Here is a 27,500-nt window from a genome sequence, read left to right on the forward strand (position 1 = left end):
CATGTCCCCCTTGTCTGAACTCGCTCTTGTAGCGAACTTGCCAGTCTACAGCCTGACTGGATCAATTTACACATTCCAGGAGGGGTGCTGGGTGAGCACTGTCCAATTAAATCTTACACTTCCCGGTGGTGCCACTACACTTGTTCATTAATTGCACCGGGCAGTGTCAGAAAATGCAGCCCCGAATAATGCTCTAAGCATTTGAGTACATTATTTTAAGACACTTACTGCTACTCTCTTACTTTAATCCAACTTCTGAAAATCTTGCAGGATCTCCAATCTTTTCTTGCCCATTTCAATGGCTACCACAAGAAGCAGACCCATTGGCTGCTCCCCCTTCCTTGTTAGGTTTGTCAAGCTGCTGCACGATATCCTTCCCGCTGCTACAAGGGAGGCAACAGACCTTGAGACACTCACGGTCACGGTTACAGGGCATGCTATATATTTCTCTGATTACGGAATGCCTTACTACAACTATCTTAGTCTTCTTTGCAACTTTCCCCTCCCTCCCTTGGGTTGTCCTTTCACTATGGTGCCAAAGTCTTGATTATGACCACCCTCCCCCAGTCATTGTTGCTGTCCTCCTAATAGCTATCCCAAACCATGTAGCTATTGGACAGCTGCAGGAATTGAGGGTTTCCTGCACTTGTCTCTCCCTGCTCTCCCTATGGATGATCACATTCAAGAGACTCCACCCTCTGGCATCTGATGGAGATACAAGTCCTCTGGATGCCGTTTACATTCAGAATAGCCCACATCTTACATTCCACATACATCCTGTGGGCCACCTGCCCCTCCATTTCTAATGTTATGAACTCAACTTATTGACTTACTCTCAACCAAACCCCTCAAGTATAATTTTAAGCCAATTGATCTCTGAAAGTAACTCTAACTGGGCCATTGTGTGGGACTTTTCCAAATTAGGCCCAATTTGTAGAATGACAGACTTATTTAGAATGACAAATGTTCCTTCTATGCACATGTGTCACCTGCCATCTGGTCATTTCAAAATAAACTAGACAATTCAAGCTGGAGAAAAATCATGCATTAGATTCCTTTGGAATAAAAAAGACTCTCGAAGTGATTGCTGGTAGCATTTATTGTATTGCTCGGCATTACAGGTCTCTACACGTGTTAGATAATGTAGTCACTCAGATCATTAGTACATTACTGTGACTACATAGATCAAATACACAATGGGATTGGCCTTTATGCTAAACCATAGATATACGTAGAATTTATTATTATTCCACTGCCCACACTTTAAAAACAGTTAAAGCAATGGTGTAGAATGAGTAAGCATCAGCAGAAGCATTTCCACCATTCTTTCGGGCGGATTCCAGGAAGCTCTGGTTGAACACGTGAGCCCTTACACTATTGGAAAGACTGAGTAGCTGGCAATTCCACAGTGATTCCTCATGTCCTTAGCCATGTTGATGTAACCGTTTAAGCCCCAACGTTTTCCCCAACTGAAAAAGAACAAACATATGATGTTAACATCACAGTTCAGTTCAAGTGACAGGCTTGGAGAACTGGGGCTTTTTATTCTGGAAAATAATGATAGTATGAAAAGCGAAGATTTCGAGAGGATATGATTGAGATCTTTAAAATAATGGAGGGATTGGATTCTGTCCAAGCACATGGGTTATTTGAGCTAGTTCGCTGGGCAGAACTAGACTACATCAGTACGAGTTGTGAAAACATAAAGTAAGGTTAGGTGACAGGAAGTACTTCTTTTCTTTTTGACCTCTGAAATAAGTTGCCAGTCTGTGCGGTGAGTGTGGATTCACTACAGGCCTTCAAAAGGGAGTTGGATGAGATCCTGTGAGAGGAGGACATCTTGAGCAATGGAAGGTAGGTGGGTTAGTGGGGACTAGTGATATCAGTCACCGTGGTGTCCTGGAGCTTGCCTAATTGCCTTATGGGGAGAAGAATTTCCCAGAGTTTTTACTGACATCGTCCTAAGATTGCCTCTCGAAGGAGATTGTGTGACTGTGGAGGGAGTTGATGGTGCATGTAGGTTACATCATGTCAGGATGGGACAGGTTTAATGGACCAGCTGGTCTTATCCTGTCCTTTTTTGTATGCTTGTATCCTGCCCTCTTAGGATGTTACATCCTAACGACTTGCTTCCAAATGTTATCAGAGTTCTACAGCCCAAAGCATTGAGTAATTGCAAGAACAGCTCTTAATTTTCCTCTTCAAAAATGATAGGTGGTATGAAGTGCTACAACATGGTTTGGTGCTGTGTCAGATCTCTGCCAATAACTTTCTTGTACCCATTATTGAAAGGTGTATGGGAGTTGGTTAGGATTACTTTAATTCAATAGGGTGCCGACAGAGAAATCATCTCCTCTGGGAGGGAATCCAGAATAAGAGGGCATCACCTTAAAATTAGAGTTAGGCCATTTAGGAGGGAAATCAGGAAGCATTTTTCACACAAAGGGTAGTGGAAATCTGGAACTTGCTCCCCAAAGGACTGTGGATACTGCGTCAATTGAAATTTTCAAGACAGAGATCGATAGATTTTTGTTGGGTAAAGGTATCTAGGCGGGTAAATGGAGTTGAGGTACAGATCAGTCACGATCTAAATTCAGCTCGAGGGGCAGAATGGCATGCTCCTGTTCCTACGTTTCTATATTTGTACCCTGATTTCCCCCTCTGTAAGTAGAAGGGGGTGTCTGGCTTCTTTCTAGAATTTCTTGCCTTGGGGCACGGCTGATATTGACGACTTACTGTCTTTGAGGCAAAATGGATGTGGCCCCACGCTCCAGCAATCCATGTATTTTTGGGTTCTGACCTAAGGGCATCGACTTAAAACATTAACTCTACCCTCCGCTCCCCACAGATGCTGCCTAATCCCCTAAGGGTTTCCAGAATTTTCAGTTTTCATTTCAGATTTCCAGCATCTACAGCACTTAGCCATTTTCCCCATCCATTTCAGTGTTTGTTTAAAAATCTGTTTTATCCATTACAACTCCATGTTCTACCCACCCTGGCACCACCCCATCGAACCCTGATATTATCCACCTCACCCAACCATTCTGATTACATGGAATTTACAGCACAGAAGCAGGCCATTCGACCCAACTGGTCTATGCGGTGATTATGCTGAACATGAGCCTCCTCCTCCCTACTTCATCTAACCCTAAAAGCATATCCTTCTATTCCTTTCTCCCACATGTGTTTATCTCTCTTTAATGCATCTATGCTAGTCGCCTCAACTACTCCTTGCGGTAGTGAGTTCCACATTCTAACCACTCTCTGGGTAAAGAATTTTCTCCTGAATTCCCTATTGGATTTATTCGTGACTATCTTATATTTATGGTCCCAGTTCTGGTCTCCTCCGCACATGGAAACAGCTTCTCTACGTCTACCCTATCAAACCCTTTCATAATCTTAAAGACCTCTATCTGGTCACCCCTCAGTCTTCTCTTTTCTAGAGAAAAGAGCCTCAGCGAGCTCAATCTTTCCTGATAGGTATAACCTCTCAGTTCTGGTATCATCCTATTAAATCTCTTTTGTACCTTCTCCAGTGCCGCCATATCCTTTCTATAATATGGAGAACAGAACTGTTCACAGCACTCCAATTGTGGTCTAACCAAGGTTCTATAGAAGTTCAACATAACTTCTCTGCTTTTCAATTCTATCCCTCCGGAAATGAACCCCAGTGCTTGGTTTGCTTTTTTAACCTGCGTCGCTACTTTTAGTGATTTGTGTATCTGTACCCCCAGATCCCTATGTTCCTCTACCCGACTTGACTTTTATGCAAGCAGTATGTGGACTCTTATTCTTCCTACCAAAATGTACTACTTATCTATATTGAAATTGATTTGCCAATTACACGCCAATTCTGCGAGTTTATTGATGTCGTCCTGTATTTTCTCGCAGTCCTCCTCAGTATTAAATATACCCCCAATTTGGTATAGTTCGCAAATTCTACTTCCGATTCCCGAGTCCAAATCATTTATGTAAATGGTGAACAACAGTGGTCTCAGCACCGATCCTTGTGGAACACCACTTCGCAACATTTGCCAGTCTGAGTAACTACCTTTAACCCCTACTCTTTGTTTTCTGTTTTGTAGCCAGCTTGCTATCTATTCTGCCATTTGTCCCTGTCTCCACATGCTCTGACCTTAGGCATGTGTCTGATATGCGATACCCTATCAAAGGCCTTTTGAAAATCCAAATATATTACATGTGCCATTCTACCACCTCAGCGAACCCTGATCTCATCCACCTCACCCAACTCTGCCATCAACCCTTCACATCCACACAAACACATTTCCAGTTGTTAGTTACATAGATACATAGATGCAATGGGCATGATTTTAGCCCGGAGCCAGGAACCCAGCGCATCCGTAGATATTCGTGTGGCGAACCCGGAAGCCAAATGAATGTGTTGCAATCTGCGATCGCAACTCAAATGCAGGTAGGTACTTGTGCTTCTGGGTTTCCCAGGCAGCCAGATTGACAGGCTGGCTGCCTGTCGGGAGGGAAAGGAGCCACAAATCAGAGAGGTGGGTGGGAGGGAGCGAGAGATTGTGAGCCATGGAAGAAATTGGAGGGGTGGTGGGGTGAGGTGGGGGACCGTGGATGACAGTGAGTGGTCCTTGGAGAAGATCGGGGGGTCCACCATTGGGGGGTGTCCAGCGTTGGTGGGGGGGTTCCAGCATTGGTGGTGGGGGGGTCCAGCATCGGGCGGGGGGTGGGGTTTCAGCATTGGCAGGGGTCCAAAATCAGTGAGGCGATCCAACATTGAGAGGGGTGTCCACCATGGGGGATGGGTCCACTATTGGAGGGGAATGAGGTTCAGCCGATCATGGGGTCCTGTCGCGCCAGGTGAGCTTGTTGGGCCTGGAAGAAGCATTCCTGCTCCTCCGGGCCCACAAGCAGTGCAATAAAGGCACTCATTCACCTCATGGATCTGGCCCTACCTGCCTGCTTTTACCTGATGTGAATCAGAAGCAATAGGAAACCCGAACAGAAAAGGTTAAATTTGTTTGACATTTCTAATACACAAAAAATTAAGTGCCTCACCTATCATGATGAGATACATTGCCCCTTTAAGTTTTGGCACACCGGTTTTAAGTGGGGATGGGGCTTCCGGGTTTCTGTTGTAAGTGCGCATCCAAACGTGCCTGGGTTAAACTCGGAAGTGGGTGCAATCTCGCTCCAAAAATCAACTATTTTTACTGCCCACCCACCCCCAACCCACATAAAGTCTACAGCACAGAAACAGGCCATTCAGCCCAACTGGTCTATGTCGATGTTTATGTACACAGAAGCCTCCTCCCACCTTCTATTCCTTTCTTTCTCATGAGCTGATCTAGCTTCCCCTTAACCACAACAAAACAACTGGAATTTATATCGCACCTTTAACATAGTAAAAAGTCCCAAGGTATTTCACAGGAGTGTTATGAAGCAAAATTTGACACTGAGCCACACATTAGGACAGATGACCAAAAGCTTGGTCAAAGAGGTAAGTTTTAAGGAGCGTCTTAAATGAGGAGAGAGAGGTAGAGAGATGGTAAGGTTTCAGGAGGGAATTCCAGAGCTTAGGACCTAGGCAGCTGACGGCACGGCTGCCAATGGTGGAGCGATTAACATCGGGGATGGGCAAGAGGCCAGAAATGGAAATGCACCTATGCTATTCACCTCAGCTGCTCTTTGTGGTAGCGCGTTTCACATTCTTACCACTCTTTGAGTAAAGAAGTTTCTCGTGAATTCCATATTGAATTTATTAACAACCATCTTATATTTGTGACCTCTAGTTTTGGACTTCCCCACAAGTGGAAACATTTTCTCTACATCTACTCTATCAAACTCATTCATAACCTTAATGACCTCTATCAGATCACCCCTCAACCTTCGTCTTTCCAGAGAAAGGAGCACCAGCCTGTTCAACCTTTTCTGATAAGTATATCCTCTCAGTTCTGGTTTCATCCTTGTGAATCTTTTATGCACCTTCTCCAGTGCCTCTGGATAGTAATCAGCAGTGGGAATTTTGGCAGATTTGTCCTCCTACCCCAGGAACACCGAGACCAAATGCAATGTCCCTGCCATTGCCCCAGCTGTGATCAGTTGTAATTCATTTTTTAAAGTACGTACCTGTTTTTAACAATCCAATAATTACGTCTACCACTACGTCCATATCCAACCACCAGCACTGCATGGTTCAGCCTCCGACGGTTGCAATTTTGGTCGTAGTAGATTCCTGTAAGCAGACACTTATTCTTAATATGATATAATTGTAAAATGTACAATTAACGTCACCATTAGTCCCTTCCCACAGATATTTGCTCTGTCATTTTTCTCGCTCCAATTATCTTCCAGTCTACGGTCTTGTTTACAAAACCTTATTCCCTGTTGTCATATTTTTGTCACTTTTGTTGACTTTTTCTATGAAAATCCCAATGTCCATCTTGATAATGGAAAATGTCCATATAAACTGGTCGTGCTGTAATTACACCCTCCCACCAGCAGTGGTGCGGCAGCACCTCAGGTTTGCATCTTCCAGCCCCTCGGCCTGTGCTGTGGAGAAAGTCCTGCTCTCCAACCAACTCTAATTTCAAAATTGCTCAAACTTTGCTAATTAACTACAAATAATAGTATAAAATCAAAGTATTAAACAAAGTTAAGAACAGCATAGACAACTTTAACCCCACTTCAACTGAAGACTACACTTAGACTCGATTCACCATGTTTATTGACTGGTATATTAAAAATCATGTGTAGGGTGCACACTTCCTGTTGTCATAATTTTTAGTCATAATTTTGTGTCAATATTTACGATTGCCCACATTTCCCATTCAGTTTTGCAGTCAACCATCACAATGTAGTTGCGAGCTCTGGCCAATAGGTGGTTTGGTGGAGCAACTTCCTGAAACTCTCAACTCCATCACATCTCAGAAAAAAAGAAACTTCTATTCTTCAACTGACCATGGACAATACCAAGGACAATTTACTAGAAATCTGTTAAAACTCCTGCACATAGCATGCACTTCCTGTAAATTCATGCGACAATAACCAAGCTTTCTGTTTTTTAAAAATTATTTTTTGGATTCTTTGGTCAATATCAGTTTCTACAAGTTACATTACACGCTGGAATGCAAAAGGGCCACTCAATGCATTGTTCAATAAAGCATTTCTTGACATCTTTCTGCTTAGATGTCATTCTATTCACTTTGGTCAGCCTGAAATGTTGGTCAAATTCAGACAGACAGACTGAGAGGTGTCTTCGAACCGATCTGTAAGGGCAGATGTATTTTTGTAAATGAACATTCTGTGTAATTGGTAATCCGTGAATGGTTGTTTACCTAATGTAATTATGGGAGATACAGTTGTCTAATGCCCTTTGTTCATTATATCTACAAGAGGATGTTGAATGATACATTTGAGACTGACTTTACCTTTAGCTACATCATTAAATAAATTTAAAATGGAAATCGACAGTTTCCTAGAAGTAAAGGGAATTAGGGGTTATGGGGAGCGGGCAAGAAATTGGACATGAATTTAGATTTGAGGTTAGGATCAGATCAGCCATGATCTTATTGAATGGCGGAGCAGGCTCGAGGGGCCGATTGGCCTACTCCTGCTCCTATTTCTTATGTTCTTATGTTCTTATGTAAAAGTCAGTCAGGAAGTTAGAAGGCAACAGGGAGACTGAGCTTGATCCGAAGTGTTAGTGTTTCACCACTTAAGAAGTGAGCTATTGTGTTTCTAGGATCACAGGGACACAGATTGGAACCACAATACTTCGATGTTTGTACTCAATACTGTACATTTACCTGTTTAATGTTCAATTAATTTTGATTGTGATTTATATCCTAAGCTTTGGTTTGATAAAATATGTAGTCATCATCTTACTGAAGATTGTTACCATATATTAATTGATGTACATAGTTAATTTTATCTCTTACCTTCAAATCCTGGAATACAGAAGACAGTAGGAAGATGTTCCAGGGTACAGGTAGATTACAGGTCCTGCACATAGTCCCACTGGGGGGAATCGAGGTGTGGGAGGAATGGGAGTAGGGCAGGGTAAGACAATAGTGACAGGAGGGTCTCGAACTCAGGTAGAAGTGGGATGGCAGTGGTTTGTTGTAGGAGTAGAGCGGGGTTTCTGTGTTGTGGCAGTGCTGGGAAGGTGATGTTGGGTTGTGATGTTGGCATCAGGGTGCTGGTCCTGAGTGTGAGAACACTGGGCAGTCAAGGTGTGGGACAATTGAGAGTGTGGGTCATGGGGTATGGGAATATCAGGGAGGGTGGGGGAGATGCTGAGACCTATGTGGGGGTGGGGGTGGGGATCTTGTGGGATATGGGATCACTGGGATGGAGTTGTGGTGTTTGACAGCACTGGAAAGCATGTGCCAGGGTGTGGTAGGACTTGGAGGAGGTGTAGTTGTGTGGCAGTTTCTATTATTGATGTTGAAAAAGAATTGATAATGAAAAAAAAGTTGACAGAGGAAGTGTGCGCAGATGTAAAATTTTTAATATTTTATATAGAATAGGTTGATAGGCTTATTTATGCATATCATCCATAGCTTCTGTTTCTTACCATTTCGATAAAGCTGGAAGGACCTGTGACCTGCGTCAATGGCAACAGCTATGGGTCCACTATATTTCACTGCTCTTGCTAAACAAGGTTCGCAGTTTCTTCGGACAAATCGGTAACTCTTGCAGGTGGCAGCAACACTATTCCTCTTAAACCTGCAGAGTCCGTCCTAAGTGATAAAGAAAATGTTAAAAGTTAAAGTTCATTAATACCATGTGATGCTTTTCCAATTACCAGCGATATCTTTGCGGGGTCTTTAACAGCCCCTTGGACCTTAAAGATGCTGCATTGATGAAATAATCATTGTTACCATGTTCAAATGGAAAGGGAACAACTATGAACATAGAAACTATTGAAGCATCTCCTTCTTGCCCACTGGTGGGAAGATTTTGGCCAGTGTGCTTCTCAGTTTCCTTCTCACCAGTTGGTGTAGCTCCTAAAGCACAGAGTGGATTCAAAGCAAAGGGAAGCGCAATCAACAGATTATTGATGCATGTTATATATAGAGAGGCGATTGCTCTCATTCAGTTGCTTCTTGGGCAGATGAAAGGGTGAGTCAGGGGACAGCACAGTGCGAGGTAGCACGCTGATCTCAAAGTCTGCCTTGTAGTTGTGGTCTCAGGTCTCCTCTCCAACAGTGGCAGCAGACAGAAACAGCATCAGCACCAAAGGCAATTTACACAAATAATCACCTAAGAATAGTTTTAAAACAAGTAGGTTCTCAATCCCAACCCAATATTCAAAACTTTGAACTTATCAAGTTGCAGCTTAAATTGCATTCCTAAAGTGTATATTTCTCTATCAAATGATCATACTTTCACATAGGCTGTCCTTTCAAACAGCTGACACCCCAAATTTGAACCTTCCCACCAAACATTAATATCTTGCACACAGGCCACGCCACAGACTTGAACTGTTTCTTTCGTGCTTTAAAAGACGCTACCTATATTTGAGTAACTGACCAGCCAAATGGACTGGATGGGAGAGCCAGACGGACGAAAAGAATCTTTCCTAGTCCTGATCTTCCAGTCCTCTACATCCCTATGTTGCTGTGGTAACCGTTGTACTGGGTGATGTTGAAAGTTCCACAGATCAAGCATAGAACATGGCAGATGATGTGTTGTCTCAGCTCACTGGCACACCAACACTCTGGGTCACAGAATGATGAGCAATAGGGTAATAGATATGAACTTAAATGCTCTCAACTCCTCATCCGAATTGTATGACAGAGGGAGGTGTTGAGTTGAGATTTGATAAACCCATACAATATAAGGGGGGAAATGAAAGGGAGAGCTAGCCCCTTCCTGAAAGGCAACACTTTCGCACTCTTCCGAGTGCTGGTTGTACAGTTGTAAGGAATCTTACAACACCAAGTTATAGTCCAACAATTTTATTTTAAAATCACAAGCTTTCGGAGATTATCCCCTTATCATGAAGGGGATTATCACGAAGGGGATAATCTCCGAAAGCTTGTGATTTTAAAATAAAATTGTTGGACTATAACCTGGTGTTGCAAGATTCCTTACATTTGTCCACCCCAGTCCATCACCGGCATCTTCACATCCTGGTTGTACAGTGGCATTGGCAGAAGCCTGGGAGCAGATTCCCAAGGGATGAATTGATCCAAAGTAGGGCGTCAGCTGATATTCTTTTTTTTTATTTGTTCATGGGATTTGGGCATCGCTGGCAAGGTCAGCATTTATTGCCCATCCCTAATTGCCCTTGAGAAGATGGTGATGAGCTGCCTTCTTGAACCGCTGCAGTCTGTGTGTTGAAGGTTCTCCCACAGTGCTGTTAGGTAGGGAGTTCCAGGATCTTGAACCAGTGACGATGAAGGAACGGCGATATATTTCCAAGTCGGGATGGTGTGTGACTTGGAGGGGAACGTGCAGGTGGTGTTGTTCCAATGTGCCTGCTGCCCTTGTCCTTCTAGGTGGTAGAGGTCATGGGTTTGGGAGGTGCTGTCGATGAAGTCTTGGTGAGTTGCTGCATTGCATCCTGTGGATAGTACACACTGCAGCCACTGTGCGCCGGTGGTGAAGGGAGTGAATGTTTAGGGTGGTGGATGGAGTGCCAATCAAGCGGGCTGCTTTGTCCTGGATGGTGTCGAGCTTCTTGAGTGTTGTTGGAGCTGCACTCATCCAGGCAAGTGGAAAGTATTCCATCACACTCCTGACTTGTGCCTTGTAGATGGTGGAAAGGCTTTGGGGAGTCAGGAGGTGAGTCACTCGCCGCAGAATACCCGGCCTCTGACCTGCTATTTTAGCAACAGTATTTATATGGCTGGTCCAGTTAAGTTTCTGGTCAATGGTGACCCCCAAGTTGTTGATGGTGGGGGTTTCGGCAATGGTAATGCCGTTGAATGTCAAGGGGAGGTGGTTAGACTCTCTCTTGTTGGAGATGGTCATTGCCTGGCACTTGTCTGCTGCGAATGTTACTTGCCACTTATGAGCCCAAGCCTGGATGTTGTCCAAGTTTTGCTGCATGAGGGCTCGGACTGCTTCATTTTCTGAGGGGTTGTGAATGGAACTGAACACTGTGCAATCATCAGCGAACGTCCCCATTTCTGACCTTATGATGGAGGGAAGGTCATTGATGAAGCAGCTGAGGACGGTTGGGCCGAGAAGACTGCCCTGAGGAACTCCGGCAGCAATGTCCTGGGGCTGAGATGATTGGCCTCCAACAACCACCACCATCTTCCTTTGTGCTAGGTATGATTCCAGCCATTGGAGAGTTTTCCCGCTGATTCCCATTAACTTCAATTTTACTAGGGCTCGTTGGTGTCACACTCAGTCAAATGCTGCCTTGATGTCAAGGGCAGTCTCTTTCACCTAACCTCAGGAATTCAGCTCTTTTGTCCATGTTTGGACCAAGGCTGTAATGAGGTCTAGAGCCGAGTGGTGCTGGCGGAACCCAAACTGAGCATCGGTGAGCAGGTTATTGGTGAGTAAGTGCCGCTTGATAGCACTGTCGACAACACCTTCCGTCATTTTGCTGATGATTGAGAGTAGACAGAAGGGGCAGTAATTGGCCGGATTGGATTTATCCTGCTTTTTGCGGACAGGACATACCTGGGCAATTTTCCACATTGTCGGGTAGATGCCAGTGTTGTAGCTATCCTGGAACAGCTTGGCTAGAGGCGCGGCTAGTTCTGGAGCACAAGTCTTCAGCACTACAGCTGGGATGTTGTCGTGGCCCATAGCCTTTGTTGTATCCAGTGCACTCAGCCGTTTCTTGATATCAGGTGGAGTGAATCGAATTGGCTGAAGACTGACTTCTGTGATGGTGGGGATATCGGGAGCAGGCCGAGATGGATCATCCATTTTATGGACTGGGCTCTGCTGACTAATGCCGTGAATGCTGTGAAGATATTCGGCTGGTTATTAGCTCCGAGGCGGAAAGGGAATGGGGCGGGGTGGGGGCTAGGATTTGTGAATGGAAAACTCGGAATTAAGGGTTTCCCTCAAGTCCTGACAATTTTGACGGTAGGATCTATTTAAAATTTTTTCAACAGGTTTCGTGCCTGATAACCAGCCAGATTGACAGGCTGGCTATCTGTCAGGCGGGAAAGCAGTCAGGGAGAGATCAGGATCTTCGGTGTTTGGATCACAGGGGTCGGGGAATGTTGGTGAACTTCGGGGTTTCGATAGCAGGGGGGGAATCGGACATTGCGGCGTGGGGAAGTCGGACATTGAGGGGGGAAGTCGGAAATCGCGGGCGGGAGTAGGACATCACGGGGGGACATCGGACATTGCAGGCGGGGAGTCGGACATCGCGGGGGGGGTCGGACAGTGCAAGGGGGAGTCGGACTTCACGGGGGGAAGTCGGATATCGCGGGGGGAGAATGGACATTGCAGTGGGGGAAGTCGGACATCGCAGTGGAGGATGTCAGACATTGCATGGGGGTATGTCGGACATGGCGAGGGGGGATGTCAGACAATGCCGGGGTGGGGGGCGGAGTCGGACATTGCTGTGGGGTGCCGGCTGATCCAGGGGCGATTCGGCCGATCGCGGGGGTCCCTATCACAGGGTGTTTAAAAGGTACATTTGGTGGGCCAGGGGTTGCACTCCTGCTCCTCCTCGCCCACTACCATCGCAGTAAAGGCACTTGCCTCATGGATCCGGCCCTTCCAGCCTCCTTTCATCTTCCGGGAATCCCGGACCCCAGGAGTTAAATATATAACTTGAGTTAAAATGGAGGCACGCAGCCTCCTTAAAATATTTTAGTGACCGACCTGCTTACTGAGAGGGGTTGGTCACTCACGCCCATCCCCCACCAACCCTCCTCCCTTTAAACCGGAAATGGGCAGGTTGGAGGTGTGTTTCCTGTTTTATTTTTTTTTAACGTCCCACTTGCTTCCTCCCCCTCCCGCCCTGGTGGGTTAAAATTACCCCCATTGTACCTGGTCAACTTGGAAACAAGTTTAAAAGAGATTTACCCGTCCAGTGTATGGATAAGTTGCAGCAGAGTTTATGCCTCTGTTTCTCATCACATATCTGTAGGCTAGATGCATCCATCCACGCCTACATCCATAGGTTCCATATCTTCGGCTACAATCAACCAGGTTCTGTTCACTCAGAGAAACCAGTTTTCTTGTTTTCCTAAACATTTGTCCTTCGAGGGCACCATTCGCACTAAAAGCCCAGCTCGAGTCACAGCGTCCCTGATAATTACAGAAATACAATCATATTAAAAACATTCTGATATAAAAATAAAATCTTCTTTCCATCTCTTATAAGGTGTACAGATTTACACTGATGTTATTCCATCTTCTTTGGTGAGGTGTATAGGACACACACGAGAACAATGAGTGTCTGTGTGCCACAGCTGGGAGGGCCGTGCTTGTGCTCTTGCTTCTTAGAGCTGAGACATGATTCACTGCAGAATAATTTAAATAAGAAGGACTCGGTATGGAGCCAGGGGCACAGTAGGTTAGCATGCTGGTTGTGACCCAGGTTTAAATCCAGCTCAGACTGATAGGGTGATAATCTCTCTGCGGGCTATAAGGGTCATACATGAAATTGGGCAGTCTCCACCCACTTCTTAAGAAGCGTGAGATCAAGGTGCAAAAATGCTCACAAATTGGCGCTAAATTAGCAATCTCACTCACAGAGTCAAAAAGGATGGCTGGGGTGGGAAATGGAAATGTCACACTGGTGCAGGAGGAGGTGTTCACCTGAGAGTAGAGTTAAAGTATTTTGTTGGGGAAGAATACAGGAAGCTTCAACGTGCATCAAACCAATGCAGTTCCTGACCGGGGAGTGCTTGACGCCGACACTAGGTTCAAAAAGTAGAAAAGACAGATACGGGGTAGGTTGGTGTGAGAAATGGAAATGTCAAACTGGTGTAGCTGAGGGTGTTCATTGGAGGGTGTTGCTAAGCACACTGAGGGCAGAGTAGAGGGAGCTTTACTCTCCTGCAGTTGAACCTGACCTGGGAGTGCTTGGCAGTGGGTGGCTGAATTAGAAAAGTGTTCTGTCCTCAGTACTAACACCCTTCACCTCAATCAACACAAATTAACTGAAAAAATTAAAGCAAAGAAACACATGAAAAAGAATTATATTAAAATCGTTGAAATTATTAGACACTTATAATGAGAGCAAGTCAAGCAAATCTGTGTATTTTGTCAGAAACTGTAAAGGAAGAGGTTTAAATACTGTTAATAATTTCATACCTGTTAGGTTGTTTGAGCTTAAGAGCTAATTGCATTTTATAGTTAAGAAGATAAATTAAACCAGTGTCTTTATGAGTTCCCCATTAGTGTCATACAATCTAACTAATAATTGTTGGAGAGTGAGGCATTAAATCTTTAAATGGATAACAAATGGAAAAAATTGCATATAGCTGTGATATAAACACTGTGGATGGCCAGGGCAGGGGGAACATTTTGAGTACAGACAAGTACCATGTGCAAAATATCACAGGCTTTACATCTCACTTCTGTTTTCGCTATTTTCTGGTCTTGTATTTTCTTCTTTTCTTCCAGCTCTGTTTTAAATATCCCATGTCTATTATTCATGCCTCGCCATAACCAGCGAACGTGAACAGCTGCGCTGAGTTACGAGGAGAGACAGTTTCAGGCAAATACGAGCTAAAGCCAAAGCTGCATCTTCCTTACAGGTTCCTACCAGCCTGTCATAACTTCAATATTTCCTCAGAACCTTACACTTAATAATCACTGGAAAGATTCCTTCCTATTTTTACCTGGTTCTTTACTGGAGTAACATAGCCTTTCGTGCGCCAGTCGACAATTACACCCTGTACACCATCATTACTTTCATCATCTGCATCAACTACATCATCTTCATCAACTACATTATCTTCATCATAATCATCATCTTTGTCAACTTCTTCTTCAGTCGAGTTATCAGCTCTGACTTGGAGGAATCCATTCATGTGTTCATTGAACTCTTCAGTTGTCTGGAAAGTCAAGTACATGGACATTCATTAATAAAGTGACTGATTATTAACGAGCAGGAGGAGGGTTGATAGCCTCCAAGGGCTACATTTTCATCCATTCACTGAGTTTAGCAAAAAAGAGCGATATGAGTATCAAGCACTGCTCACACTCCATACTCATGTCTAATCTTGGATTGAAATAAAGAAATGCAGCAAAACACGGCCCATCGTGGAATGAGTCCATCCATTTCCTCACAGTCCAATAAAAAGGGGGGTGGGCAGCCTGAAGCTGATAAAGCATCTCTCTGGTCCACAGTACAAGAGTCAAAATGGCAGCAGTTATTATCCATGCCCCTTATTTTAGGTGAAACCATTTGATAATCTTCTACGGTAATTATAATCTTATAGAGCACCCTCGCTAGTGAGGAGAATGGGTAATAAGCTGCCATTCCCCCTTGATGACTGAGTTGATTGGGTCTCAGGTTCCATCGCCAGCCTGTGCTTAATTAATTGATCTCAGCTGGGGCTGCAGTTGGGGGCTACGATCGGCCTCAGTGCCGTTGGACTTAGAGGAGAAGGTCAGGCAGGATTCTCATTTCTGATCACAATTCAGTGCACTGGCAAATGGCTGTTGCACAAGGATCAGGTTTGGCTTTGATGCCCCCCCATTGTCAAATACCCTGCCCACACTAACTGTTGAGGCTCACACATAAAGACTGAGACAACCAAGGGTGTCTGTGGACCTAGCTCCCATGAGTCATTGCCCTCAGGGGGTGGGTGGGGAGAAGCTGCCATTTTCAACTGGGATCCAACATTCCACATTCAGACTTTATTTCACTTTCACAATCCAATTTGTTTCTCACCAATTTTCCAACAGTTGAATTGATTTTAATGATAAAAAATAATGACATTGAGTCTAAATTTCCATTGATCTCAGTGTTGGGTTTTAGTCCATCACCGTGGGGAGGGTAGGGCCAAGGAAAGCCCCCCAAATTATACATTTTGTACACACCAAGTCTCCAAACTGATTCATTCCCACAGTAAATGTGTGCTTCCCCATTGAGTGTTCCAGGTTGTGCTGTTTGATGTATCTCATGTTGTCTTCCCAAATTATTCTCCTGTGGGTGTCCTCATCCTGTAAAATGACATTAAGGCAAAGTCAAGCTCCAGCACCTTTAATCAGTAGCTTTAGAAATCCCTGTGCAAAAGGTGAAATGATATTTTACAGTCAGGTTTCCATCCCTCATCGATATCAAAGAGGGTTTACTCATTCCTCTTCCCACACGCAAACACAACTCAAAACCAGATTGAACTCTCAGTCTGAGAGATCAACACTAAAGGTACAGTAGGAACAACTGTGCAAGATCTTTATTCCTGGACATAATATTTTGGAGTGAGCAACAGAGAAATGGGATAATGGAGGAACGACATAGGAACATAAGAACAGGAGTAGGCCATTTAGCCTCATGAGCCTGTTCCGCCATTCAATGAGATTATGGCTGATCTGTGACCTAACTCCATATACCCGCCTTAGCGCCATATCCCTAAATACCTTTGGTTAATAAAAATCTATCAATCTCCGATTTATTAACAACTGAGCTAGCATCAACTGCCGTTTGCAGAAGAGAGTTCCAAACTTCTACCAACCTTTGCGCCTTGAAGTGTTTCCTAACTTCACTCCTGAAAGTCCTGGCTCTAATTTTTAGGCGACGTCCACTAGTCCTAGACTCCTCAACCAGCAGAAATAGCTTCTCTCTACCTACCCTATCAGTTCCCTTTAATATCTTGAAAACTTTGATTAAATTACCCCTTAATCTTCTAAATTCCAGGGATTACAACCCTAATTTGTGCAATCTCTCCTCGTAATTTAACCGTTGGAAGTCAAGGTATCATTCTCGTAAATCTATGCTGCAATCCCTCCAAGGCCAATATATCTTTCCTAAGGTGCGGTGCCCAGAACAGAACATAGTACTCCAGGTGTGGTCTAACCAGGGCTTTCTATAGCTGTAGCATAACTTCTGTCCCCTTGTATTCTAGTCCTCTAGATATAAAGGCCAGCATTCCATTAGCCATTTTGATTATTTTCTGTACCTGTCCATGACATTTTAATGATCTATGTACATGGACCCCTAAGTCTCTTTGGACCTCCACTGTTTCAAGCTTTTCACCATTTAGAAAGCAGACTGATCTATCATTTTTAGGTCCAAAGTGGATGACCTCACACTTGCCTACATTGAAATCCATTTATCACAGTTTTACCCATTCACTTAATCTATTAATGTCCCTCTGTAATTTTATGCTTCCATCTACACTGCTTACAATTCTGCCTATTTTTTTGTCATCAGCAAACTTGGATATGTGGCTCACTATCCCATCATCTAAGTCGTTAATAAATACAGTGAATACTTCATTTAACCCGATCAGCATACCCTTCTATTCCTTTCTTCCTCATGTGCTTATTTAACTTCCCCTCAAATGCATCAATGCTATTTGCCTCAACTACTCCTTGTGGTAATGAATTCCATGTTCTTACCACTCTTTGGGTAAAGACATTTCTCCTGAATTCCCTATTGGATTTATCGGCGACTATTTTATATTTATGACCTTTAGTTTTGGACTCCCCCACAAGTGGAAACATTTTTTCTAACCTATCAAATCCTTTCATTATCTTAAAGACAGGTCACCCCTCAGCCTTCTCTTTGATAGAGAAAAGAGCTCCATCCTGTTCTGCCTTTCCTGATAAGTATATCCTCTCAGCTCTGGTATCATCCTTGTGAATCTTTTTTGCAACTTCTCCAATACCTCTATTTCCTTTCCAGCACTCCATGTGTGGTCTAACCAAAGTTCTATACAAATTTAACATAACTTCTCTGTTTTTCAATTCTATCCCTCTAAAAATGAACCCCAGTGCTTCATTTGTCTTTTTCAAGGCCCTATTAATCTGCGTCATTGCTTTTAGTGATTCGTGTATCTGTACCCCTAGATACCTTTGCTCCTACATCGTATTTAGATTCTTATTATCCAAGCAGTATGTGGCCTCCTTATTCTTCCTACCAAAATGCACCACCTCACATTTATCTATATTGAAATTCATTTGCCAATTATATGCCCATTCTGCAAGTATTAACTACATCCCCCAATTTGCAATTCCCAAATTCAAATCATTAACGTAAATTGTGAGCAGCAGTGGTCCCAACACCAATCCCTATGGAATGCCACTTCCCACCTTTTGCCAATCTGAGTAGCTACACTTAACCCCTACTCTTTGTTTTCTGTTTTGTAGGCGACTTGTTATCCATTCTGCTACCTGTCCCCTGACTTCACATGCTCTGACCTTAGTCATGAGACTGCATTGAAGTACCTTATGAAAGGCCATTTGAAAATCCAAATACATTACATCTACTACATTACCCCTTTCTGTTACTTCTTAAGTATTCCATTAATGGGGGAAGATATGTTCTGATTGCTGTGTGTGGTGACAATGTTGATATATTTCAAAAAAAGTGAAGCTTTGCTAGGGGTTTTTATGATCTCTGTGGTAACTTCAGCAGGAGACCAGCGGAACCCGCAGTAAACTGAGTTACACCAAGTCTCTGCTGTTTCCCTGTGAGTCCTGCCAGTCTCCTACTGGAGTTACAGAGTCTGGGAGAAGTCCCATGGAATTTCAGTGCCAATGTATTTTCAATTTCACCTCACATAGCCATTCCACACAACAGGGAATTCACTGTTCCCGTCTTAAATCTAAGTGGGAATTCTCAATAATTTAGCAAGTGTGTGGAATCCCTTTCCACTCCTGAGTGAGGTGAACGTTTGGAGCAGGTTCTGTACTAGAACAAATTCCCTTTTACCTCCGTGTACTGCTTCTCATGCTCTGATTTCCAGTTCTTCCAGTCATCATCCAGTGTTGAATCAAATGTGGAGCCTGAGGCTACAACCAGAACAGACACCACCACACAGCCCACAAACAAAGAGAAGTTCATGATGGACAATCTAATGGAGCAAAACCAATGGCATTAAACATAGAGTGGACAGTATTAATAGATTACTATGAAAATAGTTAAGAACATAAGAAATAGAAGCAGGAATAGGCCATACGGTCCTCGAGCCTGCTCTGCCATTCAATAAGATCATCACTGATCTTCTACCTCAACTCTACTTTCCCGCCCCATCCCCATATCCCTTGATTCTCTTAGTGTCCAAATATCCATCGATCTCAGTCTTGAATATACTCAACGACTGAGATCACAACCCTCTGAGTGAAGACATTTTTCCTCATCTCGGTCCCAAATGGCCGACCCATTATCTTGAGACTGATTTGTTGTGTAAAGTTACTCTTCATGGAGAGAAAGATACACAGATATTATTCTGCTCAATCATCTTTCAATTCCTCTCACTTTTTTGCATCTTGGCTTCACTGAACAGAAAAGTACTTCACGATCATAATCCGTGGATTGGAATCCTCCTGCTCATTAAGTCTATTTCAATAATATTGCTCAAAATCCCAATACTGAATTTAAAAGTGCCTCACTCCAGACAAGGACAAAGAGGAGAGTTCCGTTCTCTAAATCCTGGGTTGACATTCAATGGGATACTTGCAACCAATGGGAACAGAGTCCTCCAGCCCCACCCCAATCATACCCCAGTGTGCAGGAGAACAGAACTCCAGCCTCTGAATACTCGATTGTGCTGTTTCACCATAAATGTATTACAATTGGTCTGTTCTGATTATTATATATATAAATATATGCACTGACATGTACACATTCTATACAATGTAAATACTTACACATAATTACACACACTGTACACATATTTATTGTACACATTGTACTATTATGGTCAGTCTCTCCTGGATCTTCCCCTTTGTTCCTCCTAAGTTCCAAATACACTACCCTACACACAACTCCTCCTCTGCCACTGTCTGAAATCAATGGATAGAAATTACAGTTGTTCATTAAATGTTTGTACATTAACATCAGCAATGGTTATTTCTACCTTTAGGATTCATCACCATCTCCTCCTCCACTTCATTTTTTACCAGTGTCTCAAAACTGTTGAACTCCTTACCTCCCTCGGGCTTCCCTTCCCCCTACAATCTTCAGATCGTCTGATCCAAGCTTGGCATCACCCAACCACTCCTTGATTTAGCTTCCCTTTCCTCCTATTCTTTTCAAACTTGTGTCTGATGTGAATTGTCCCTTCACCTTGGTTCCTGAATTTAAAAATAAAACCCCTCCTTATGCTTGCACATGCCCATTTACAGTGTACACCATTGACCAGAGGCTGGACTGGACCAACTATATCAACACCTTGTCTACAAGTACAGGGCAGAAGCTGGGTACTCTGAGACAAGTGCCTCACCTCTTCACCCCTCAGAGCCTGTCCAAAATCTACAAGGTTCGAATCAGGTGTGATGGAATAATCACCACTCGCCTGGATGTGTGCAGCCGCAACAACATTCAAGCAGTTCAACACCATTCAGGACAGAGCATTTCACTTGATTGGTGCCACTGCTACTCGACTCAGTATCCCCCCCTGCTCCTACACCGGTGCACTATGGCTGCAGCATTTAGTATCTACAGGATGCGTTGTAGTAAATTACCAAAGTTATTCTCTGCCCTGCAACCTCTACCCCCAAAAAGGACTAGAGCAGCAATGTCTTGGGTACACCACCAACTACAACATCCCCTCCAAGTCATACACATATATGTCCTGAACTTATTTCGCCATTCCCTTGTCATTGGGTCAATATCTTGGAACTCCCCAGCTAACACCATTGTGGCAGCACCTTCACCATAAGATCTGCAGTAGTTCAAATAGAAGTCCACCATCACCTTTTCAAGGTAGCTACGGATGGGCGATAAATGCCAGCCTTGCCAGCGTCACCCACATCCTGAGAACAAATATTAAAAACACACAGAAGGGGAGAAGTTCATTAACCTGGTGATTTGAAACAAGTAAACTATCTTCCTAAAATACTGAAACTAAAAATACTATGGAATTTGTACCTTGTTTCATCTGGACCTACATACAAAATGTGTACAGATCCTATGCCATTGCATCTTATCCCATCCCATCCCATCCCATCCCATCCCAATCCATCCCAATCCATCCCAATCCATCCCAATCCATCAATGAACATCAGAAGGAATGAGACGGAGGCCTTGCATTAGCAAACTCACCTCAGAGTGATTTTGCCCTCTGAATGCAGCTCCACCAAACAGTAGGTGTACTCCCACTTTATATACACACACAGCCTTCCAGGACCCACCCCTCAAGTCCTTTGGCAACATCATTGATTGGGAAATGGAAGAAAGTAATGAACTAATTAATTGGGATTGTTCAATGTCTTTCAGGGTGTCGCTTACGAATCAAATTCCTCTTTTACAAGGATACAAAGAAACAATGGTTTGAAATGTATTATTCACATTACATCCTCTTTATATTATTTCAAAAAACTTTTGACTAATTTTCTTTTTATCTTGATGTCAGCACTAGGTGCCCTTAAAGCTGTGCTTTTAAGGTTGGCTCGGAGTCTTTAAGAGCTACTGATGCCAGATAGCCTGCCCATTAACCTTGCTGTGCTCCTAATACATCATGTGCTGTGCAATGGGGCGTCTCACTTTCTAACCAGTATTCAATTCCGAATATTGGTGAGGGAAAAGGCTCCCATGGGGAGTGCAGCCAGAGCCAAGACCTCAGCACCATGTGTGGCTCAGCTGTACAGAGGAGAGGAGAAAGGTCAGGAGAGCAGTAGTGATAGGGGATTCTATAGTTAGGGAAATAGACAGGCGTTTCTGCAGCTGCAGACGTGATTCCAGGATGGTACGTTGCCTCCCTGGTGCCAGGGTCAAGGATGTCACTGTGTGGCTGCAGAACATTCTGGAGGGGGAGGGTGAACAGCTAGAGTTCATGGTCCATATCGGTACCAACGACATAGGTAGAAAGAATGATGAGGTCCTGCAGACAGATTTTAAGGAGTTAGGAAAGAGATTAATAAGAAGGACCTCAAAGGAAATAATCTACGGTTTACACCAGGTGCCACGTGCTAGCGAGTATAGAAATAGAAGTATAGAGCAGATGAATGCGTGGCTGGAGAGATGGTGCAGGAGGGAGGGCTTTAGATTCCTAGGACATTGGGACCAGTTCTGGGGGAGGTGGAACGTGTCCAGGCCGGATGGGTTGCACCTCAACGGAGCTGGGACCAATGTCCTCGTGGGGAGGTTCGCTGGTGCTGTGGGGTGGGGGGGTGGGGGGGTGGGGGTTTCAACTAATTAGGCAGGGGGATGGGCACCAGGATGTAGCATTGGAAAGGAGAAACAAGGTACACAAAAGATTGGCAGAGAAAGATAGCAGTAGAATAAGAAATAGTACGGTATTAGGTGGGATCAGACTAAAAGAGAGTACAAGAAGGTCTACAATTGGAACCAATATGGACCATGACTACTGGCTGTTCACCCTCCCCCTCCAGAATGTCCTGCAGCCGCTCCGCAACATCATTGACCCTAGCACCAGGGAGGCAACATATCATCCTGGAGTCACGCCTATCTGTTCCCCTTACAATTGAATCCCCTATCACTATAGCCCTGCCACTCTTCTTCCTCCCCTCCTGTGCAGCAGAGCCACCCGTGGTGCCATGAACTTGACTCTTGCTGCTTTCCCCTGATAAGCCATCTCCCCCAACAGTATCCAAAGCAGTATATCGGTTTGAGAGGGAGATGGCCCCAGGGGACTCCTGCTCTACCTGGCGGTCACCCATTTCCTTTCTGCCCATGTAATCTTTACCTGCGGTGTGACCACCTCACTGAACGTGCTATCCACGATAGTCTCAGCATCGCGGATGCTCCACAGTGAATCCATCCGCAGCTCCAGCTCCAAAATACGGTTAGCCAGTAGCTGCAGCTGGACACAATTCCTGCACACATGGTCGCCAGGGACACTGGTAGTGTCCATGACTTCCCACACAGTGCAGGAGGAGCATATCACAGGTGCGAGCTGTGCTGCCATGACTTGCCTTAGACTCTCAAACTATCCTCCCGCTCTCGGTCTCTGTTTTTATACTGTGCTCACCTCTCTGACTCTCCTGCCTCACCTGTGATGTCGCACAGTAGTTTTCTCTTGTTGCCGGCCTGCTGCTGCTTTTATTCCCCAATCTCAATCTTCTGCTGCTCAGGTCCACTGCCGCTCTGCGGAAAAAGTTAGGAAAAGCAAGGCAAAGCAGCACCTCCTTCTCCCACTTCACCGAAATCCCACACTCACCAAACTCTCAGCAGGTCACCCTGTGTTGGCCGCACTCCGTGCTGGTTGCACTGACAGTCCCCTGTATTTCTACAGTTTGTGACTCAGATGAGTCAGGGCTGCCCCACCTTCAGGAACCAGTTTAATCTAGCTAACCAATTAACTCACTACAGCAGCTCTCTCTGCTGAAGCCTGACAGAAACTTAAAAATTTAAACTTTAAAATTGAACTTAATGTTTAGAATAGCTATGGAAAAGGACATGGACCACACTAAAGTAAAAATTTTCAAATGGAGGAGGGCCAATTTGAGTGGGATGAGAACAGTTCTGACCCAGGTAGATTGGCAGGCAAAGCTGTAATTGAACAATGGGTGGTGTTGGCTAAAGGCTGCAGAAGGTAACCTGAGATGTCAGCTACTGATACACAGGAACGACTTTTGAACTAAAGTAACCTGAGCTCAGTCCTGGCCTCAGCTGCCTGGAACCGGTTTGAATTAACCAAGTTTTGTGAAAGACAAAGGAAATGTGATAAGACACAAGTCCTTATTTAGAAAAGGAGTAATGAGGTAATGCTACCTAAGTCCTTGGGACAGAGCCAATGAGGAGAAGACACAGGCAAAAAGCGAGTAGGCCTAAACCAAAGGGATAGAGACAGCACAGCTTGAAGAGATAAGATTCAGAATAAGAATGAAGGATCTGGGGCGTGGAGCCAGAGCGAAGACTCCGGAGACCAACCATCGCAGAAGTGGAAGACCCTACGTCAGGGATGTAGAGACGACGTCGAGAGAGAGAGAGAACGGAATGCCTGGCCAGCGTCAGCTCTCCTTTTCGGATATTATCCTTTATATTCTGTGACCACTCAGGGAGTGTCAGAGAAACCTAGTGGGTGTGCGTTTAGATCTTAGTTTGGGTATAAGACAGTATAACCTGGTGTAAACTGCATGCCTATATCTAACCAGACATATAAGCTCTATGTATATGATCTAAGTGAATTGAGAGTTAAGAGAGAATTGACTCTTCTCCTCTATGTACTAAGCCAGTAACCGTAACCGGTAACCTCCGGTCAACAGCGGCCTTTAAGGAGGAGATGGTTCGGGTACAGTCTAGGTACATTCTCACGAGGGAGAAAGGAAGGGCAACTAAATCCAGAGATCCCTGGATGACAAAAGAGATAGAGAGTAAGGTGAAGCAGCAAAAAAGGGCATATGACAGACGTCAGGTTGATAACACAAGTGAGAACCAGGCTGAATGTAGAAAGTTCAGAGGGGAAATGAAAAAGGAAATAAGACAGGCAAAAACTGGCAGCCAACATAAAAGGGAATCAAAAAGTCTTCTATAGGCATGTAAACAGTAAATGGGTAGTAAGAGGAGGGGTGGGGCCGATTAGAGACCAAAAAGGAGATCTCCTCATGGAGGCAGAGGGCATGGCTGAAGTACTAAATGACTACTTTGCATCTGTCTTTAACAAGGAAGAAGATTCTGCCAGAATCTCAGTAAAGGAAGATGTAGTTGAGATACTGGATGGGCTAAAAATTGATAAAGAGGAGGTACTAGAAAGGCTAGCTGTACTTAAAGTAGAAAAGTCACTCAGTCCGAATGGGATGCATCCTAAGTTGCTGAGAGAAATAAGGGTGGAAATTGGAGGTACAGGCCATAATCTTCCAAACATCCATAGATACGGGGGTGGTGCCAGAGGACTTGCAGAATTATAAATGTTACACCCTTGTTCAAAAAAGGGTGTAAGGATAAACCCAGCAAATATAGGCCAGCCAGTTTAACCTCAGTGGTGGGGAAACTTTTAGAAACAATAATCCGGGACAGAATTAGCAGTCACTTGGACAAGTGTGGATTGGTTAGGGAAAGCCAGCATGGATTTATTAAAGGCAAGTCGTGCTTAACTAACTTGATCGAGATTTTTGATGAGGTAACAGAGAGGGTCGATGAGGGCAATGCAGTTGATGTGGTGTATATGGGCTTTCAAAAGACGTTTGATAAAGTGCCGCATAATAGGCTTGTCATCAAGATTGAAGTCCATGGAATAAAGGGGGCAGTAGCAGCATGGATACAAAATTGGCTTAGTAACAGGAAACAGAGAGTAATGGTGAACGGTTGTTTTTCCGACTGTACTGTGGTGTTCCCCAGGGGTCGGTACTAGGACCACAGCTTTTCTTGATATTTATTAATGGCTTGAATTTGGGTGTAAAGGGCACAATTTCCAAATTTGCAGAGACGCAAAACTTAGAAGTGCAGTGAACAGTGAGGAGGATAATGATAGACTTCAAGAGGATATAGACAAGCTGGTGGAATGGGCGGACACGTGGCAGATGAAATTTAATGCAGAAAAATGCGAAGTGATACATTTCGGTAGGAAGAATGAGGAATGGCAATATAAACTAGAGGGCACAATTCTAAAAGAGGTATAGGAACAGAGAGATCTCGGGGTATATGTACACAAATCATTGAAGGCGGTAGGGCAGGTTGAGAAAGCGGTTAAAAAAGTTTATGGGATCCTGAAGTCGTAAATAGAAGCATAGAATACAAAAGCAAGGAAGTCATGAAGAACCTTTATAAAACACTGGTTCGGCCACAACTGGAGTATTGTGTCCAGTTCTGGGCACCGCACTTCAGGAAAGATGTGAAGACCTTAGAGAGGTTTCAAAAGAGATTTACTAGAATGATTCCAGGGATGAGGGACTTTAGTTACGTGGACAGACTGGAGAAGCTGGGGTTGTTCTCCTTGGAAGAGAGAAGATTGAGAGATTTGATAGAGGTATTCAAAATCATGAAGGATCTAGATAGCTTATATAGAGAGAAACTGTTCCCATTGGCGGAAGGGTCAAGAACCAGAGGACATAGATTTAAGGTAATTGGCAAAAGAACCAAACGTGACATGAGGAAAAGCTTTTTTACACAGCGAGTGCTTAGGATCTGGAATGCACTGCCAGAGAGGGTGGTGGAGGTAGATTCAATGGTGGCTTTCAAAAGGGAACTGGATAAGTGCTTGAAGGGAAAATATTTGCAGGGCTACGGGGATAGGACGGGGGAGTGGGACTAGCTGGATTGCTCTTGCATAGAGCCGGCACGGACTCGATAGGCCGAATGGCCTCCTTCCGTGCTGTAACCTTTTCTATGATTCTATCATTCTAAGTACAAACAACTTTCCACACTTGGAACAGAATCAAGCCCCTGTTATGTAGCAGCCAATAGAGAGAGAAGACTGGGCGAGATCCAAACCCACGTCCCAGAGACAGTGGGTTAGATTTTATAAATTAATGCTCCTGATGCAGAGCTCCATGGGACAGGAGTGCAAGTTGGAAATATGAATATATGAGTGCATATGGAGATCAGCCCTCCTTGCATAATTGTCCATTAATGTTCCTCTGCACTTTAATTTGCAATATTGCCCCTGACATAAAGAGCTCTGGTTTGTGGGACTCTTCGTAGTTGGTACAATGGAACCAGTCCATCATTACTGGGGTTTTTGTCACTATCAGGAAAACTTTACTGAAATAATTAAAAATCTTTAAAAATGATGATCTGTGACTTGCCTGAATTCTGTGTCCTTAGACCCCCAGGGTAGCTCAGACCGTCTGTGTATCCCCATTAAAAGCAGCAGAATTTCCAAAATGCATGGGTTAAATAGGAGGTATAATTCAACCAAATATTGTAGAATTAAAGTTAGTGATCTCACCTTCATGTTTCAATTTCAAGTAACGAAATTCATAGCTATATCTGTAGTCTAGATTTTACGGCTGTAATTCTTGATTATGTTAACGGAACAAAGATGAGAAGCATTTGCTCCACTTCAATTTTTCTTCACAAAATGCCATGAAGAATCCTTAAGAATAATAGTTTGTTTGGTAGAAGGAATAAGCACAATGGATCTAAACTAACGCTGCTGTGGAATTCTTCCTAGTTGATAAAATGGATCCAGTCCATCATTACTGGGGTCTTTGTCACCATCAGGAAAATGGACCCAGCTCAGAATTGGCCCGATTCTTCTCACAGCTTCCAAAGTGGGAGTCTGTGGAAAATATAGAACTGGAAGAGGGGCATCACAGTCATTGCTCAGCAAGGCAGAAGCAGCCTCTTCTCAACCCATAGGATTAGACATGAGGGGGGTTAAATTGGATAAGGCCCAATATCGGGTGCGGGAGTCGCTGTGCGCGGTGCACGGTTAACCAGCGCCTGGTGTTACCGATGCAGGCAGCATGCAAGACGTTGCAGAGTAAGCGAGCTTGCTGGTGCTTTGGATATGGGGCTTGAGCAAAAGGCTGAGGATGGAATATAGGGATTCACGCAGGGT

At 44.2% G+C, this 27,500-nt stretch overlaps 1 protein-coding gene across 3 annotated transcripts; it reads right to left on the minus strand.

The window, feature by feature from the left end:
* Nucleotides 1-1,081: 1,081 nt before the first annotated feature.
* On the minus strand, nucleotides 1,082-23,274 carry LOC137299377 (procathepsin L-like). 3 transcript variants are annotated; one of them, XM_067968077.1, is made up of 8 exons: nucleotides 23,217-23,274; nucleotides 18,806-18,947; nucleotides 15,970-16,092; nucleotides 14,763-14,978; nucleotides 12,997-13,221; nucleotides 8,561-8,726; nucleotides 6,112-6,217; nucleotides 1,082-1,469 (listed from the first exon to the last, which is right to left on the minus strand). In XM_067968077.1, the coding sequence occupies exons 2-8, from the start codon at nucleotides 18,935-18,937 to the stop codon at nucleotides 1,370-1,372; spliced, it is 1,068 nt and encodes a 355-aa protein (XP_067824178.1). In that variant the 5' UTR covers nucleotides 18,938-18,947; nucleotides 23,217-23,274; the 3' UTR covers nucleotides 1,082-1,369. The 3 variants fall into 3 exon arrangements, with proteins under 3 accessions (XP_067824178.1, XP_067824179.1, XP_067824177.1); XM_067968078.1 differs by lacking the exon at nucleotides 23,217-23,274 and adding an exon at nucleotides 23,050-23,085; XM_067968076.1 differs by lacking the exon at nucleotides 23,217-23,274 and adding an exon at nucleotides 21,140-21,215.
* Between the last annotated feature and the right edge of the window lie 4,226 nt (nucleotides 23,275-27,500).

Source organism: Heptranchias perlo, chromosome 29, assembly GCF_035084215.1.
Source record: "Heptranchias perlo isolate sHepPer1 chromosome 29, sHepPer1.hap1, whole genome shotgun sequence".
NCBI classification, from domain to species: Eukaryota; Metazoa; Chordata; class Chondrichthyes; order Hexanchiformes; family Hexanchidae; genus Heptranchias; species Heptranchias perlo.

Coding starts and splice junctions, on each gene's coding strand:
- LOC137299377 (XM_067968077.1), bottom strand. CDS start 18,937: ATGAACTTCTCTTTGTTTGTGGGCTGTGTGGTGGTGTCTGTTCTGGTT. Junction 16,093..18,805: donor ATGAGAAGCAGTACACGGAG/GTAAAAGGGAAT, acceptor GTCATTTTACAG/GATGAGGACACCCACAGGAG. Junction 14,979..15,969: donor TGAATCAGTTTGGAGACTTG/GTGTGTACAAAA, acceptor TTGACTTTCCAG/ACAACTGAAGAGTTCAATGA.